Below are 15403 nucleotides of genomic sequence, written 5' to 3'. Positions count from 1 at the left end.
ATTAATTTTGTTAATGTAGGTGGAGTTGGATCCATTTGAGTACTATTTCCAAGTTTTAGAGTAGCTCCAATGTGAGAAGCCAGGGTGTTTGTCGGTAGGGTTTGTGGGCATCTTGATGATCTTTACTCCCACCGTTCCTTGCCCATCTATGAGTGCCTACTGAATGTCAAGCACCAGGTGTCACTAATGGTTTCTAAATGTTGGGACTAGCAAAGTTGAGGCTCCATTTTCCGTTTAAGATGATTTATGTTTTATGTTAAATCCAATCCTATGGAGCAGGTAAAAACGTGGGAAAACTTGATCAAGGTCACTCTGAGAAGTGGTGCAGCCGTGATCTGAACCTAAATTGGAGCCCGCTCTCAGCCCAGATAGGCTGAACGTGAACCTGGCACTGCCTTTACTGCGCTTCCCACGCTTTCAAAACTACGTTTCCCAGCGCCCCTTGCGGAGGAGGGTCACGCCCTCGCGTTTGCACTACATTTCCCATGGGGCCTGGCGCCCTCCCGCCCCTGGTCGGTTTCCTCAGCTTCTTGGGGCTGCTCCGCCTCCGGACTCCACTTCCCGGTGGCACCCGCGGTGGGGCGGGGCGGGCCGGCCCGAGGGCGGGGGCGGTGGGCGACTCCAGGCAGGGGAGGCCGCCGCCTCCCTGGGCCTGCGGGGCTGCCGCCTCCGCGATGCCGCTGCTCGTGGAGGGGCGGCGAGTGCGGCTGCCGCAGTCCGCCGGGGACCTCGTCCGCGCCCACCCGCTTCTGGAGGTGAGCAGGGCCTGGGCGGGGGTTTCGAGGTGGGCCCCGAGCTCTTCACTCCGCCGCCACCACCCGCTCTCCCCGGAATCAGACTCCAAACTTGGCGCAGCCGAGGTGCTGTCGGCACATCCGGAGCCCGGGCCCCGGCAGCCGACTTTCTGCTGTCGCTTGAGGCATCTGGAGCTTATACCTTCTTTGGACCTTAGAGGGCATCTGCTGAGGCCCGCTTTTCTAGAGGGAACAAGGGGCCCAGAGAGGTTAGGTGACTCGCCCAAGGTCGCCCAGCACCGCGGCTTGAGGACACCCCAGGACTCCCTCGTACCAGACGGGGCGGCCCCAACCCCCATTCCGGACTTGACCCTTTTAGGCACATCAGGGCAGCGCCCTTGCTCACTTCCTCGCCGGGGATCCCCACCCTTGTTGAGCGCGGAATCGTCCTTGGGTTCTCAGGACGCAGGAAGTTGTTCCGGGCGGGAGCAGGGGCATCCTGGTGGGTCCCCTAGTCTTCTAGCTGCCGGGGGCCGGGGGCTCTTTATTTATAGGCGAAAGGACTCTGTTTTTCCCCAGCCGGGCGGTGTTGAGGACCACGCCCTATGTAAGGGTTTTGTTTTGTTTCCTGCTTTTGTCCTTAGATAGACCTCTGAACCCTTAGTCTGTGCTCATGCAAAGACTGTTTGGAAAGGGGTTCTTACTGTGAAAAAAAAAAAAAAAAAAAAATTCGGGACCCAGTCTCTCACTTGCCGCAAACCCAGTTAAGGATTGGGTACCGTGTTTGCCTCTAGCTCTACAGTTGGGACTTTTACAGGCTTGGGATGGTTTTTAATCACAGAGTGGCACAAACACCATAACTGATAATTAAGTGCCGTAAAGGGGAAAAAAAAAGCCTCTTTTCACTCTGCAGAGTGAAGCAGGGGAACCCAATCAACTCTTAGGCTTAGAGAAGCTATTCTTGAGGTTTCTTCTGTAACAGTTGGCAGTGTGTAACGATTTTTTTCTGCATATTTGTTTTATTTTTCCTTGATCTCCCCCCCAGACTGTAAACTTCCTGAAGGCAGACAGAGTTGTGTGCTTTCACTTTGTAACCTCAGAGCCTAGGGCTGGCCTTGGTAATGAATCTGTGCTCTGTAAATATTTGTTAATGATTGAGCAGACTGGCCCCTGAAACTGACCCAAAAGAGGAGGAGGAGTTACTGCCAGGGAAAAGGGGACAACTGTGTGTGATTCTCAACTTGCGTTTCAAGAAAACAATAGTAATATTGGCCAAGACATACTGGCTGCCTAGCAGACATTGGGCATTGTTAATCAGGCACTTCTTGAAGTGGTGAAGTTGGGAGTAGGACTCACCAAGGGGAAGAAAGTTGCAACTGCCTGAAGAATTTAGGTGATGCTCGACTTTTCTGTTTGAAAATTTCTTTGCTATCAAGTTAGAAAGATCAGTGTCCAAGGCCCCACCCTGAGTGTGGAGAGAGGGGGAATGAGGCCAGCCTTCTAGAAGGGAGGCTTGGCCTCTTTCGAGAGACATGGCCTGGGAGGGCTGTGTAGCGGGGACCAGTTTGCATTATAGGAACGTGGAGTGGGGGGTCACATACATCTATAGAAATCTCGTGGAAGAGGGGGAGGGAGTTCTAGCTGGGCAAGCTGGACTCTGTCCCACGGCCCCTGGGCAGAAGGGGAAGGGCTCTGAGTGCTGGTGGCCTGGCTGATTTCCCTGGCAGAGGGGGTGGGGACGGGGAGAGTGGAGAATAAGCTGGGAGAGGTAGGTCATATCTAAGTTGTAGGGATTTTTTTTTTTTTTTTGCTTTTTAGGGTAACATCTGTGGCATATGGAAGTTCCCAGGCTAGGGGTCCAACTGGAGCTTCAGCCAATGGTCTACACCCCAGCCATAACCATGTGGGGTCTGAGCAGCATCTGCAACTTACACCACAGCTCACGGCAGTGCTGGATCCCAGACCCACTGAGTAAGGCTGGGGATTGAACCTGCATCCTCATGGATGCTAATCGGGTTCGTTACCACTGAGCCAGGACTCCAGTTGCAGGGATTTAGGTGGATCTTTCAGCCAATGTACAGTGTGGAGACATGAAAGTGTTTTTTTATTTGTTTTAAACAAGTAGTGTGTCCCCTTGGTAAGGAAATAGAAAATATAGATCTCAAAAAGAAGAAAAAAGAATCTGACCACAACCATGCTTCACATTTTGGTAAATATACAAAGAAAAATCTCTGTAAGGATATGATACACCTTTTAAATGATAACACACTGTGTATTCTTTTCCATGATGTAAGCATGCACTACCTGCAGTTATAAGCCTGTCCATAGCTGTGCTTAGTCTAGATAATTACAACAGTAACAGCAGTGCAGCAGAACTTGCCGAGCATCCCAGCCCTAGGAAGCAGGTACTACTGCTGTTCCCATTTTACAGGTGGGGACTGTGAGGCACAGAGGGGGAGTGAGTTGCCCATGGTCCCATATCCCATGAGCAGTGAAGCCGGCCTTGCAACCTGGCAACCCTATACTGCTCCCCATAGGGTACCTGTTGGCCTAGGATAGCTGTTGGGGCCCTGTGGCGATTTACATTTAAATTAAAATTGAATAAAGGGAGTTCCTTGATCGCTCAGCTGGTTAAGGACCTGGCATTGTCACTGCTGTGGCACAGGTTCCATCCCTGGTCTGGGAACTTTTGCATGCTGCGGGCACAGCCAAACCAACAAACAATAAAATAAAATTGAATAAAATTTAAAAATCAGCTCCTTGGTCACACTAGCCACGTTTCAGGTGCTCAGGTCGTGGCCATCAGTGCAGAAAGCACTTGTGGGCAGTGCTGTCTAGAGCCTCCACTCTTCCCCGCACGCTCGGAACCAGTCCTGTCTGTGATCCGTGGAATTCCACGAACCTCGATTGTACTCCTTCGCCCTGTGAACAGGCCCAGAGATAAATCTTGATGAACGCCGGGCCTCATTCCTCAGCAAACAGTTGTTTGAGCAGAAAAGTGATGTAACAAGATCAGAGTTTCCAAGCAGTGATGCCGCAGCCCTCAGGGAGGAGGGCGTGGGCAAGGGAGACCCTGGGGTCGGGAGGGGGAAGCAGAGGTGGGGGCTGGTGCCGGCTCCCCCCCACCCACCTCCCTGACCGCCCGCAGCTCAGTTCGTCGTCACACGTCTCCCAGAGCAGGAGACGAAGCACAGCGGCACAGGGTCACCCGATCCCGGGCTGGAGCAGGAATCTAGATGTCAGAGAACAGCGGGCAGAGACGCGCCGGGCCCTCCCCGGGCCGGGGGGGGGGCAGGGGGGGCAGTTCGGCGCCGCCTGGTCCTTCACGCCCACGCCGCACCGCGCTCTCACGCTGACTCCCCCGTCGGAAGGTGGAGGGGACAGTGGCAGCAGGAGGGAGGGACACACGGCTGTCCTCCGTATGGCTCAGTGACTGCTTACCAGGGGGGTTAACTCGTGGCAGCCACGGGCCAGAGCCTGTCGGTGGGTGGCCTACCAGCCACAAATGGGTTTTCATTTGTAAACGGTAGGGAGGGGAAAATGAAAGAATGCCACTTTGTGACACGTGAAATTCAAATTTCACTGTCACCCATACAGTTTTCTGGGGACATAGCCACAGCCACTTGTCACGTGTTCTCTGCTGCTGTCACACTCCAGCTGGGATGCTGAGACCCCCCAGTCTGCAAAGCCCACAATACTCATTATTTGTGAATTGTGAACTGTTTCTCTACCCCCCCCCCCAAGAGAACAGTGCCATTGAGTTCCCTCATGGCTCAGTGGGTTAAGGCTCCCGCGTTGTCACTGCTGTGGCTCTGGTTCAATCCCTGGCCCAGGAACTTCCTCCATAGGCTGTGAGTGCAGCCAAAAAAAAAAAAAAAAAAAAGGAGTGCCATTTAATGGAGATTGGGAGGGGAGGATAGTGGTGGCGAGAGCCTGGGGGAAAAGACATTTTTTTGGTGAATCTTTGCATCCAGAGGAAGGAAAGGGTTGAGAAGACAGGGGCTGCTTTTATGTCAGGAAGGCTGCGCGGTTGTGGAGTAGGACTGTTTTCCGGGGAGAACTCTGGCTAAGCTTCCTTCACCGAGTGACACCCCAGGGCGGTGGCCGCTTTGCTGTGGGGCTGTCCTCCCCCCTGAAAATGCGCGCTCTCTGGGTCTGGGGAGCGGTGGGAACTAAGTCCGTGGTGGACGTGACTTTCGGTCTCGGGTACCCTGATCATGCATTTCTCAGAAATAGCTTTGCTTGGGGGCGGAGACCCGCTTGTGAAAATGAACAGTAACTATTTGCCTTGACTGCTTCTCCCCCTCCCCAAAGAGCAGCACGGAGAGGTGAGTATTAAGGCGGTAATGCGGAGGCGTCCCTCACTCTCCTTCCTCTTGCTTTGAATTAAGGTGAGAAGTGGTAGGAAGATGAAAAGCGCTCGCTCACGGCTGGGGAGGTGGTGTGCGGTTTTGGACAATTGGCCGCATCTCTTTTTTTCTTGACTCCATCTCACTCCGCGCCTCCCTTGGCGCCTTTCTTAAAGGGAGGGGCTGCTCTGATTCCAGCTGCTGCTTCCAGCTGCTGGAGGTTCATTGGAGAATCATCAAGCGGATCAGTATGTGCGTTTACATGTCTTGGAAAGGGGTAAAGGGCTTGCTAAGCCCTAAAACCTAGCTTAGCACCAGCCGTGAGGAAAGGCCAGCAGCCAGTATAAGACTGTAAAAATGTTCCTTGGTCTAGACGGCACACACAGGCTCCACATTTACACACTTAGATAGGAGATTGTGTATTGAGGAGTTTTATTTGTTGCCAGGGAAAAGGAAATTTCAGCGATGTGTCAATTTGACATTTTTAGGACAAAAATTAGTCCCCCCCCCAGGGCTTACAGCATAAGAATATATACAAATATTTAATTAGTCAAAATGTTGACCCCTACTGTTAACCTATCCTTTTCATACTTTGCTCATTTATGAGGGATCCTTTTTGTTTTTTTCTGTAATAACATCATTGCAGCACAGAGCACTTAGGAGAGAAAGCAGTGACAGCATGTCTCAATCAGTTATGCTGGTGAATTTCCTTCCAGGATTTTTTCCTGCGTGTAGCAGCATTTTTGGCACTGTGGTATTAACAGCTTATTTACCAGAAAAATTAGCATCTTTACGGCTTCAAAAGTCTTTTTTATACTCTTCTATCTTGCTCTTCAGTTTGCATTTCAGAGAAGCTCTTTCCCCCTCGTCTTCACCTTTCCTGGCTGTGCCGTTAGCGGCTGCGAGCTGGTTCTGGAGAACTTACCTTTTCTGCATCTCTTGGGTCGTTTCCCTAGTGCCACTTTCCAGAAGTGGGATCGCTAGCTTAGGGGATTGGAAAAGCCTGAAGCCGTCTTTCTCTTTGAAGAAAGTGAAGCAGGGCGGTGACGTCAAAGCCACCAGATCCACGGTCCCCGGGTCTGACTCTTTACACTTGTACTTGTAGAGCTGCTCACGCTCTTTCGTAAAGAAGTGTGGGAAAGCGTCTTCGCACCTTATTTCCTAGGTACCAGGGTCTTGTCTCATGGCACGTCCTTCGCCCTGGTGCACCCCGCAGTTCCTGGCGCCTTTTGGTTGAGCCTTTGTCGGACACATGCCATCCTCAGCTCAAGCTTCCGAGGGGCCTTGGCGCTCTGCACCCCTCCAGCAGCTCGAGCCTCACTAATGTCCGTCACTATTTTATTTTTTTTTTTAATTGAACAGGAAAGAGCCAGACTTCTCAGAGGTCAGTCTGTTCAACAAGTGGGACCCCAGGGCCTTCTGTATGTTCAGCAAAGAGAGCTTGCAGTGACCTCCCCAAAGGATGGTAGGTTAGGAAGCAGTGAATTGGGCGTTCTCCCCAAAGGCTGTTGGATACTTTATTTTATTTCTTTTTTAAACAGGCTCCGTCTGCATTCTGGGTTCTGATGATGCCACCACTTGTCACATTGTGGTCCTGAGGCACACAGGTACGGTGAGGGAGACGAAGGAGGCCGTTGCTCGGACCGACCCAAGCCGTGGGGCCGCTGGGGTCTCCACCTGCGTCTCGTGGCTGCGCCTGGCGCTCCGGGCTGCAGGGTCCCCAGGCCCCGGTCCGATGGGGTGGCGGGCGGCGCGCGGCTCGCTTTTCCTTCCCGCAGGCTCTTGAGAGGCGAGGCGTCCGAGTGCCCAGGAGGAGGCCTGGCTAGCTCCCCGCCTTCTCCCCGGGCGTAACCCGCGTCGTTTCACCCTTGTTCTTCAGGTAATGGGGCAACCTGCTTGACCCACTGCGACGGAACTGACACCAAAGCTGAGGTCTCCCTGATCATGAGCTCCATTAAATCCTTTTCCGACCACACTCAACGTGGAAGGTGAGCTCCACGCTACTCTGTGTCGTGATGCCGGGGACCTGGCAGCGTCGCGTAGAGGAAAGAGCCGTGGCGGCCGTGCCAGCAACGAGTGTCACCAGCATGGTGGCCGTCCAGTCCCCCTAGAGCAGAACGTGGCCCAGCGTCGGCACTTGGTCCTCGGGGCCGAGTGAACGAGTGGGGGCGGGGGCAGGGGCGGGGCTGGCTGTGGCCGGAGGCTTTGACTTTGAACCTGTAGCTGCCTTCGCGGTACGTCCCCTTAGGCGTCCGTGTGGTGGACGTCACTTGTGACACCCCCGCGGTGGCACCTGTCCTTCCTTCTGCGGCTGTGTGTCGAATGATTCCTATGATCTGGAACTTGTCATAGGTGCCAGGGAACAGAGTAGACAAAAGCCTGTCCCCATGGCGCTCGCGTCCCCAGGCAAGGGGACAGTGAGCAGGCGCGGCAGGACATAGACGCGTTGGGGTGGGTGGTGCTGTGGAGGAGAGCAGGCCCGGGGGGCAGGCGGGCACTGGGCGGCAAGGGTTCTGTGCCACGGCTGACGTCTGGCCACAAGCGCGGCCCTCCCGAGGGGACAGAAAGCGTGACCACTGGTGTCCCCCACGCCCTGAGATTCAGCTCTTGTCTGGCGGCCAGTGCTGTGCTCCCGCCTGTCCCCTTTGCTCTGGGTGGCCGGGCAGGCACTGCGCTCGTCTCCCTCAAGCCCGAGGCAGCCGTGCACGACCTGGTCCCGGGTCCGCAGGCTCCTGGACTCCCAGGGATGCAAAATCCAGCTTGTGCCAGGATTCAGGCTCTAACCCAGATTGGTTTTAAACTGAACTCTACTCCCACGGGGCCTCAGTCAGGCTGGTTCAGCCGCAGGCCTCGGACCTGTGCAGTCGCTGGGCTGTGAGGCCGCCCTGGCCATAGACCCGACTCCCAGAGTCTCAGAATGCGGTTGGGAGATGCGTGATATGAAGTCCCTGGTGCCCTGCCCTGTGCCGCTCGTGCAGAAGATTCTGGTTCCTTCCTCCAGAGGATTTTGTCTGTCAGTAGGAGGCTGTGTGAAATCTGGCCACACTGGCCCGAGCTTGGGTCCCCAGGTTGTCACAGGCCGGGCCGGGGGTTTGGAGGTACATGCGCACAGGGGCAACTTGGGGTGAGCGCGGGCCGCGTGGGGGCCTCTTGGCGCGCTGCCCCAGGCCGACCTCACCCCGGGAACACTGTTTTCTGTCTCATGTGGCCTGTGTTCCGGGGCACACATTCTGGGAAAAGCTGGGGTCGCAGGTAATAAGCGCGTGCCCTAGAGCCGGTTTCCTTCCCCTAAAGCGGAGCTGAGGATGCTGGATGGCAGGAGGCGCTCTTTCTGGCCCGCAGCCCGGCCCCTGGGACCGAGACCTGCCCCGGGCACTGCCAGCCTCCACGTGGGGTGGGTGGACAGCGTGACACGCCCTGTTCCTCTAGAGCAGCGTCCCTCACCCTGGCATCTAGGCGGCGTCATGTTTGTGCTGACAGTGCTCCCCTGGGCCCCGGAGCGCCCCGGGCAGGGTCCCAGAAGCTTGCCAGCCCCAGCCCCCGAGGAGCGAGGGGCCACGGGAGCTGAGAGCTAAAGCCTCTGACCACCTCTTTCTCTTTGACAGGCTGGAAGTGCATCTCGTGGGAGGCTTCAGTGACGACAGGCAGTTGTCACAAAAACTCACTCATCAGCTTCTTAGTAAGTACACTCTGCTTCCTCAAATTTGATAAAAACGTGGACTTGTTTTTGCTTGGATAAAAAACCCAATTAGGACAAAACCACCGAGGGGGTGCCCCTGCTTAGAGCCACACGGACACTTGGACCGAACGGCAAGAGCTGAGTGTTTCAAGCTGGGACGGGGATGGAGTTTTCTGCCGGAGCAGCTGTTTTTTTTTGTTTTTTTTTTTTTTTGTCTTTTTGCTATTTCTTTGGGCCGCTCCCCGTGGCATATGGAGGTTCCCAGGCTAGGGGTCTAATCGGAGCTGTAGCCGTCAGCCTACGCCAGAGCCATAGCAATGCGAGATCCGAGCTGCATCTGCAACCTACACCACAGCTCACGGCAACACCGGATCGTTAACCCACTGAGCAAATGCAGGGACCGAACCCGCAACCTCATGGTTCCTAGTTGGATTCATTAACCACTGCGCCACGCCGGGAACTCCCGGAGCAGCTGTTGATGCATTCCCAACGCGTCAACCCTGAACTCTGTGAAAACCACCACCCTCCAGACAGAAATGTCCATTTTAATCTGCAGAAAATCAAAACACTGGTAAACCATTTTCTCTCTGTTAAATTAGCAAGTATTTTTTAAAAAAAGATGGTTGTATGATTAACCAGGAGGCAGCAAGGGAGGTGTATCCTGCGGCCGTGGCACATGCTCTGCTCAGCCTGATGGGAAGGCCATTTGGCGTCATGGTCCCTGCTTATCCTTTAACCCAGTAATTCCTGGGCTGGGAATCTGTTCTAGGAAAATAATCTGAAATGTGCCCAGAGATTTCCGCCCAAAGGTGGGCGGTAGAAGATTATTTACAATAGGGAATAACCTAATGTCCATGAGGGGAGCAACAGTGATATAGTCATTAAAAAGCAAAACTTATGAAGAAGTTAGAATTACAAGGGGAAGCACATATGCACACAAAATCTGAATAGAAAATTCTCTACATGGATTCTGAGCTCAGCTGTGCACAGAAAAACATGGCAGGAAATACACCGAATGTTAACTTTAGGATTATGGGCATTAAAGCCCATACACTTATACCATGAAAAACCTACTTATTCCTTACATGCTTCTATGTTTTCCAAATTTTTCTGCAGTCATTTTTTTTAATTTGGTATTTTTCTTTTGTTTAGTCTTTTTAGGCTGCACCTGCGACATACAGAGGTTCCCGGGCTAGGGGTTGAATTAAAGCTGCAGCTGCCAACCTATGCCATAGCCATAGCCACAGCCACATAAGATTTGCAGCTTGTGGCGATGCTGGATCCTTTTTTTTTTTTTTATTACTCAAATGAATTTATCACATCTGTAGCTGTATAATGATCATAACAATTCAATTTCACAGGATATCCATCCCACAGCCCAAGCACATCCCCCCACCCCCCAAACTGTCTCCTCCGGAGACTGTAAGTTTTTCAATGTCTCTGAGTCAGCATCTGTTCTGCAAAGAGACGCTGGATCCTTAACCCACTGAGGGAGGTCAGTCATCGAACCCGAGGCCTCATGCATACTATCGGGTTCGTTACCCATTAAGCACATGAATTTTAAAAAGTTTTATTGAAGTATAGTTGATTTATACAGTGTTGTGTTAATTTCTGCTCTGCAGCAAACGACAATCAGTTTTTTGTTGTTGTCTTTTTAGGGCTGCACCCTCGGCATGTGGAGGTTCCCAGGCTAGGGGTCTAATCGGAGCTATAGCTGCCGGCCTAAACCACAGCCACAATGCAGGATCCGAGCTGTGTCTGAGACCTACACCACAGCTCACGGTAACGCCGGATCCTTAACCCACTGAGCAAGGCCAGGGATCGAAGCTGCGTCCTTGTCAGATTCTTTAACCACTGAGTTACGACGGGAACTCCGACAATCAAATTTTTTATAATTGGGGAAAAATTATTTAGGAAAGGAGTAAAAATCTCCTGAATGAGAATGAGAAGAATGGTAAGCCTTGATGGAGTTTCCTTTGGGCTCAAGGCTAGGAGCGCATCTGTCTCTTGGCATTCTGTGGCATCAGTGCACACGGACCTGGCCTCGGATAGACCGGCCAGGCTGTGGCTTAAAGGGAAGTGATCTGACCTTCTGCGCCTTCTTGACCTGTTCAGCACATGCTCTGCTAATTAAAGGAAGGTTTTTGGTTTTGCTTTTTAGGGCCATACCCAAGGCATATGGAGGTTCCCAGGCCAGGGGTCCGATTAGAACTACAGCTACTGGCCTACACCACAGCCACAGCAATGGAGGATCTGAGCCACGTCTGTGACTTACACCACAGCTCATGGCAACACGGGTTCCTTAACCCACTGAGCGAGGCCAGGGATGGAACCTGAGTCCTCACAGATCCTAGTCGGGTTCGTTACTGCTGATCCAGGATGGAAACTCGTAAAGGAAGGTTTTGGACATCAGTCTTTAAATTCTCATTGTAGGTGAATTTGACAGACAAGAAGACGACATTCACTTGGTGACATTATGTGTGACAGGTGAGTTCTGCCATCTTTCCCAGAGCAAGGCTATAGATTTCAGGGACATTTTGCTCTCACCCTGAAAGCAGGACCCGGCCCCTGTGCCTCCGTCGTCACTCTGCTGCTTTGTCCCAGCTTTTCCCATCTGGCACGGCCTTCCCCACCCTCCCCGCATCCAAATCCTGCTCATCCTGGTTGAGAGCCTGGCCCCCCTCGAGTCCTTCCGTGAGATTCTGAGCAGCCTCTGTAAGAAGGGGCCAGGGCCCCGAGAGGAGCTGCTGCCTTGCATGTTGGTGGCGGGGAGGGGCGCCCTGATGAGGCAGTTTCGTTCGCTGCACCCAGCTGCTTTGGGACCCAGCAGGGAAAGAGGAACACAGTCCTGTGCATTTTCTGCTTTCCTCCGATTTACTGCCCCCCTCCTCCCCGCCCCCGCCCGCCCGCCCGCCCGCTTCTGCCGTGGGGGCTCCTCCTTGGCCTCTATTTACAGAAAAGTAGAGAGTTGTTTAATGTTTCTTAAAGTTAGCTCTTAAATTTTTGTTTGTTAGAATTAAATGACCGGGAAGAAAATGAAAACCACTTTCCAATCATTTACGGCATAGGTAAGTAGGGGTCTCTCGACCAGGCAGGTTCTCCTCCAAGGCCGAGCCGGCCAGCTAGGGAGCCTGCTGCTGTCAATGTGTCCCAGGCTCAGGGTCAAATCCTGACCCCGCTGTGTGTGTGCCGGGCCACCGTGGGCAGGTAGCTCGTCACCTCCTCCAGCCTTGAGCTACAAGATAGAATGTCCACATCCTTAGACTGTGAAGGGGCAACAGGGAGGGTAGCGAGCAGATGGCGTAGGCGCCACCTCCTGCTCAGGGCAGTTGCACGTCAGGGCTCTCTGCTCCCACGGGAGGCCCGCCTGCTGCTCTCTAGCCAGTGCTCTGGGGGCGGGAGTGGGGCGTGGGAATCTTCTTACAGGCAGGGAAGCAAGTAAGGTTTTGATGGACAGCAAAGGTCCTGCCAAGGAGAGTGTGAAACCCTCAGGCTCAAGAAAACCCAGAACTCGGCCCTGTCCTGTGACAGCCCTAGGACTCCCGGGGCTGTCTTCACAGAGGCTCCCGCCACACCCGGAACAGCTGCTTTTTTCAGCTGGTGGCAGGTGCACACATGGTCACTGCTTTATCCTCTGTACTCTGTGTGTCTGGAACAGTAGCGACGAACCCCAACCACCAGACACTGGCCCCGATCCCAGGCCATGGTCGCAGCTGCGTCTGGTCACAGGACTGACCAGGGAGGCTTTGCCATGCGCTGTACGTGTGGGGGCCCTTGGTTTGGAACCAGGTCCTACCTGGTCCAGCCCAGGCCTCAGCTCTTTCCAATGAGACGGGTGGCTAAAGGGCTGCGCTCCCTTTCCGGGGCTGCAAGTGCAGACACACAGCAGCTCTGTGCAGCTCCCGCTCTTCGCGAGGGCGAGCCCCTGCCCCTCCGTGTGGTGGTGTGAGTGTGCGACTGTGCCAGCCCCAGGCCTTGTCAATTCCGTGTCGCCCCATTGTCCCTCACAGCTGTCAACGTGAAGACTGCGGAGATCTACAGAGCCTCCTTCCCAGACCGAGGCCCGGAGGAGGAGCTGCGCGCCGCGCGAGTCTTAACCGGAGGACCAGTGAGTCTGACGTCCTCTGTGCTGCCCAGGGCTAAGGCCAAGCGGGGGCTTCGGCCTGCACGAGCATCTTGTCTTACAGACCTTAGAAGAGGCTGTCAGCTGCCTCAAAGCTGCACGTGGTCAGGACCCCCTGAGCGCACGCTCACACACTCCCAAGTGCAGTAAGAGTGATGAACGTGTTGGGTGATAAGCCCCAGACCCAGTTCTCCACCTTGAAGGTGTTAGGGGAGGTGTGGTGAGCCCCCCACATCCAGATCTGAAAAGAACGAACCCCTTGGCCTTTGTAGGAACTCTGCCGGGGAGGTGGCTGCCAAGCAAGGGGGTGGGGTGGGGAGAGTAGTTCCTGTCATGGCTCAGCGGGTTAAGAACCCGACTAGCATCCATGAGGACGCAGAATCGATCCCTGGCCTCGCTCAGTGGGTTCAGGATCTGGCATTGCCGCAAACTGTAGCATGGGTCCCAGGTGCCGCTCAGATGTGGCGTGGCTATGGCCAGCAGCTGCAGCTCTGATTTGACCAGACCCCAGAATTTCCATATGCCATGGGTGGCCGAAAAAGAAAAAAAAAGTTAGAAAAATAAAAACCTAAAACTTGCATGCTGTTCGAAAAATGGGTGAAAGAATCCTTTAAAAATGCTTTGAGAAAAAAAAATATACAGAAGCATTCAGAGCACCCAGAAGAAATCTCCTCACTTATGAAATGCTGACATTTTCATTGGAAATGTTTGGACTTGGAATGATCTGTTTTGCCAACCCTTTGGCATTTTTGGGATTCCTTCTGCAGCCTCTTAAGTAGCATAATAGCTTTGATTTACCTCAGATTCAGAGCATATTTCGGTCTCAGTAACAAAAATTTTCAACATTGCTGGTTAAGCTAAAAACTACCACTGGCAAATGTGAAAATTCAGGGAATTGATCATTTGGCCTATTAAACATTTTTACTAATTGGTTTTTCCTTTCTTGTGATTGTGCAACAGATGTGTACTTTTATTTTTATTTTAGGGCCGCACCCACAGCATATGCAAGTTCCCAGGCCAGGGGTTGAATTGGAGCTGTAGCCACCAGGCTATGCCACCTCCACAGCAACGCGGGATCTGAACCACGTCTGCAACCTATGCCACAGCTCACAGCAACACCAGAGCCTTAACCCACTGAGCGAGGCCAAAGATCAAACCCACGTCCTCATGGAGACAAGGTCTGGTCCTTAACCTGCTGAGCCACAACGGGAACTCTGTACATGTGGACCTTTTAAGGTCAAGGTTACTTGGGGTGTGAGTAGCAGGCCGTGTTTTCTGTGGCCTCGAGGAACACAGACTTAAGTCAGACACACCTGGGTCTGTGGCCGGGCTTGGACTCTTCCTGGAAACGTGACTCTGAGCCTCGGGTTTCTAATCAAAATGGGAAAAATGCCATCTCCCTGCAGTCACTGTCAAAACTAAACAAAATGATGTATGTTTCCACAAAGCGCACTGGCAAAACACAGACGTATTCAATAAGCAGCAGCTTGTGTTCTCATTGAGACAAAATTCAGAAGACGCTTATCATCCAGATAAACACCTCAACGCCAAGGCTACACTGGAGTCTGCGGGAAAGGGAGCGTTTACGCTGATATCATTCCTTAAATTCTCTTCCTGAAACGTTCTTTTTTAGATGATTAGTATTTACGATGCCAAGACAGAACAGCTTCGTATAGGACCGTATTCCTGGATGCCGTTTCCCCATGTGGATTTCTGGTTACAGCAGGATGATAAGCAAATACTAGAGGTGAGAATTTACAGGTTGGGTCAATCTTACATCTCTGGACCCTGCTTTCCTCTCTGTAAGGAAAAGAAAGGGTTTAGACTAGCTACGAGCGGCTTTGCCTTCGGCGGCAGCACCTACTTCCACAATGCCACTGGCCGGTCCTGTCGGCGAGGGCAGGGGACTCCCGGAGGGGCAGCTCGCTCGGTGTGCGTCCCCGTCAACGCCGCGCACGCCTCGCTTCTCCTGATGGTTTGACAGCTGATGTCTGTATCTAGATCGTGATCTAAGAAGAGCCTGACGGGGGCTGCAGGAGCACAGCCTCATCAAGGGAGGGAACAGCGCAGGCTTCGCTCATGCCCCGTATCTTGTTTTTCCAGAACCTTTCCACATCACCGCTGGCCGAGCCCCCCCACTTTGTGGAACATATTAGATCCACCTTGATGTTTTTAAAAAAATACCCTTCGCCAACGAACACGCTGTTTCCTGGAAATAAAGCTCTGCTCTACAAGAAGAATGAAGATGGCTTATGGAAAGAGATCTCTTCCGGAGGCGAAACCTAGGAATTACCAAAGCAAGCAACTTCTGGCCTGGCAAAGACCGCCGGCGGGGGCAGGAGAGACCATGCGTTTGGACTCTACATCCATGAGTTTTAGGTTCTTTTCCTTCCTCAGTGTCTTTCAGATGACTTTAAAATAAAATCTTATTTTGGCAAAGGCATTTGTTTAGGCTGACTTTCTGGTTAGTGATACGAGGCAGAGGAGAAGCGGCTTTCTCACTGTTGGAGATTCATGA

General features: G+C 53.0%; 2 protein-coding genes across 4 annotated transcripts in view; one reads left to right on the top strand and one right to left on the bottom strand.

The window, feature by feature from the left end:
• Positions 1–579: 579 nt before the first annotated feature.
• NTAN1 (N-terminal asparagine amidase) lies at positions 580–15328 on the top strand. 3 transcript variants are annotated; one of them, XM_047780453.1, is made up of 10 exons: positions 580–755; positions 6446–6548; positions 6625–6690; positions 6963–7071; positions 8689–8762; positions 11196–11249; positions 11777–11830; positions 12773–12870; positions 14519–14632; positions 14989–15328. In XM_047780453.1, the coding sequence occupies exons 1-10, from the start codon at positions 675–677 to the stop codon at positions 15169–15171; spliced, it is 936 nt and encodes a 311-aa protein (XP_047636409.1). In that variant the 5' UTR covers positions 580–674; the 3' UTR covers positions 15172–15328. The 3 variants fall into 3 exon arrangements, with proteins under 3 accessions (XP_047636409.1, XP_047636410.1, XP_047636412.1); XM_047780454.1 differs by lacking the exon at positions 6446–6548 and having other exon boundaries at positions 581–755; XM_047780456.1 differs by lacking the exons at positions 6446–6548; positions 6625–6690 and having other exon boundaries at positions 581–755.
• The window catches only part of PDXDC1 (pyridoxal dependent decarboxylase domain containing 1), a 68143-nt gene continuing 56261 nt past the window's right edge, over positions 3522–15403 (bottom strand). The window contains exon 24 of the mRNA XM_047780449.1: positions 3522–3656. Within this exon, the coding sequence (XP_047636405.1) occupies positions 3537–3656 (120 nt within the window). The 3' untranslated portion in view covers positions 3522–3536. The remainder of the gene's footprint in view (positions 3657–15403) is intronic.

This window comes from Phacochoerus africanus, chromosome 5 (genome assembly GCF_016906955.1).
Source record: "Phacochoerus africanus isolate WHEZ1 chromosome 5, ROS_Pafr_v1, whole genome shotgun sequence".
NCBI lineage: Eukaryota > Metazoa > Chordata > Mammalia > Artiodactyla > Suidae > Phacochoerus > Phacochoerus africanus.
This window is presented reverse-complemented; position numbering and strand designations above follow the sequence as displayed.

Bases quoted from the DNA above. Each gene is read 5' to 3' on its own strand.
- NTAN1 (XM_047780453.1), top strand. From the start codon at position 675: ATGCCGCTGCTCGTGGAGGGGCGGCGAGTGCGGCTGCCGCAGTCCGCC. The intron at 6,549-6,624 runs GTAGGTTAGGAA...TTTTTTAAACAG, and splicing joins AGTGACCTCCCCAAAGGATG to GCTCCGTCTGCATTCTGGGT. The intron at 12,871-14,518 runs GTGAGTCTGACG...GTTCTTTTTTAG, and splicing joins GAGTCTTAACCGGAGGACCA to ATGATTAGTATTTACGATGC.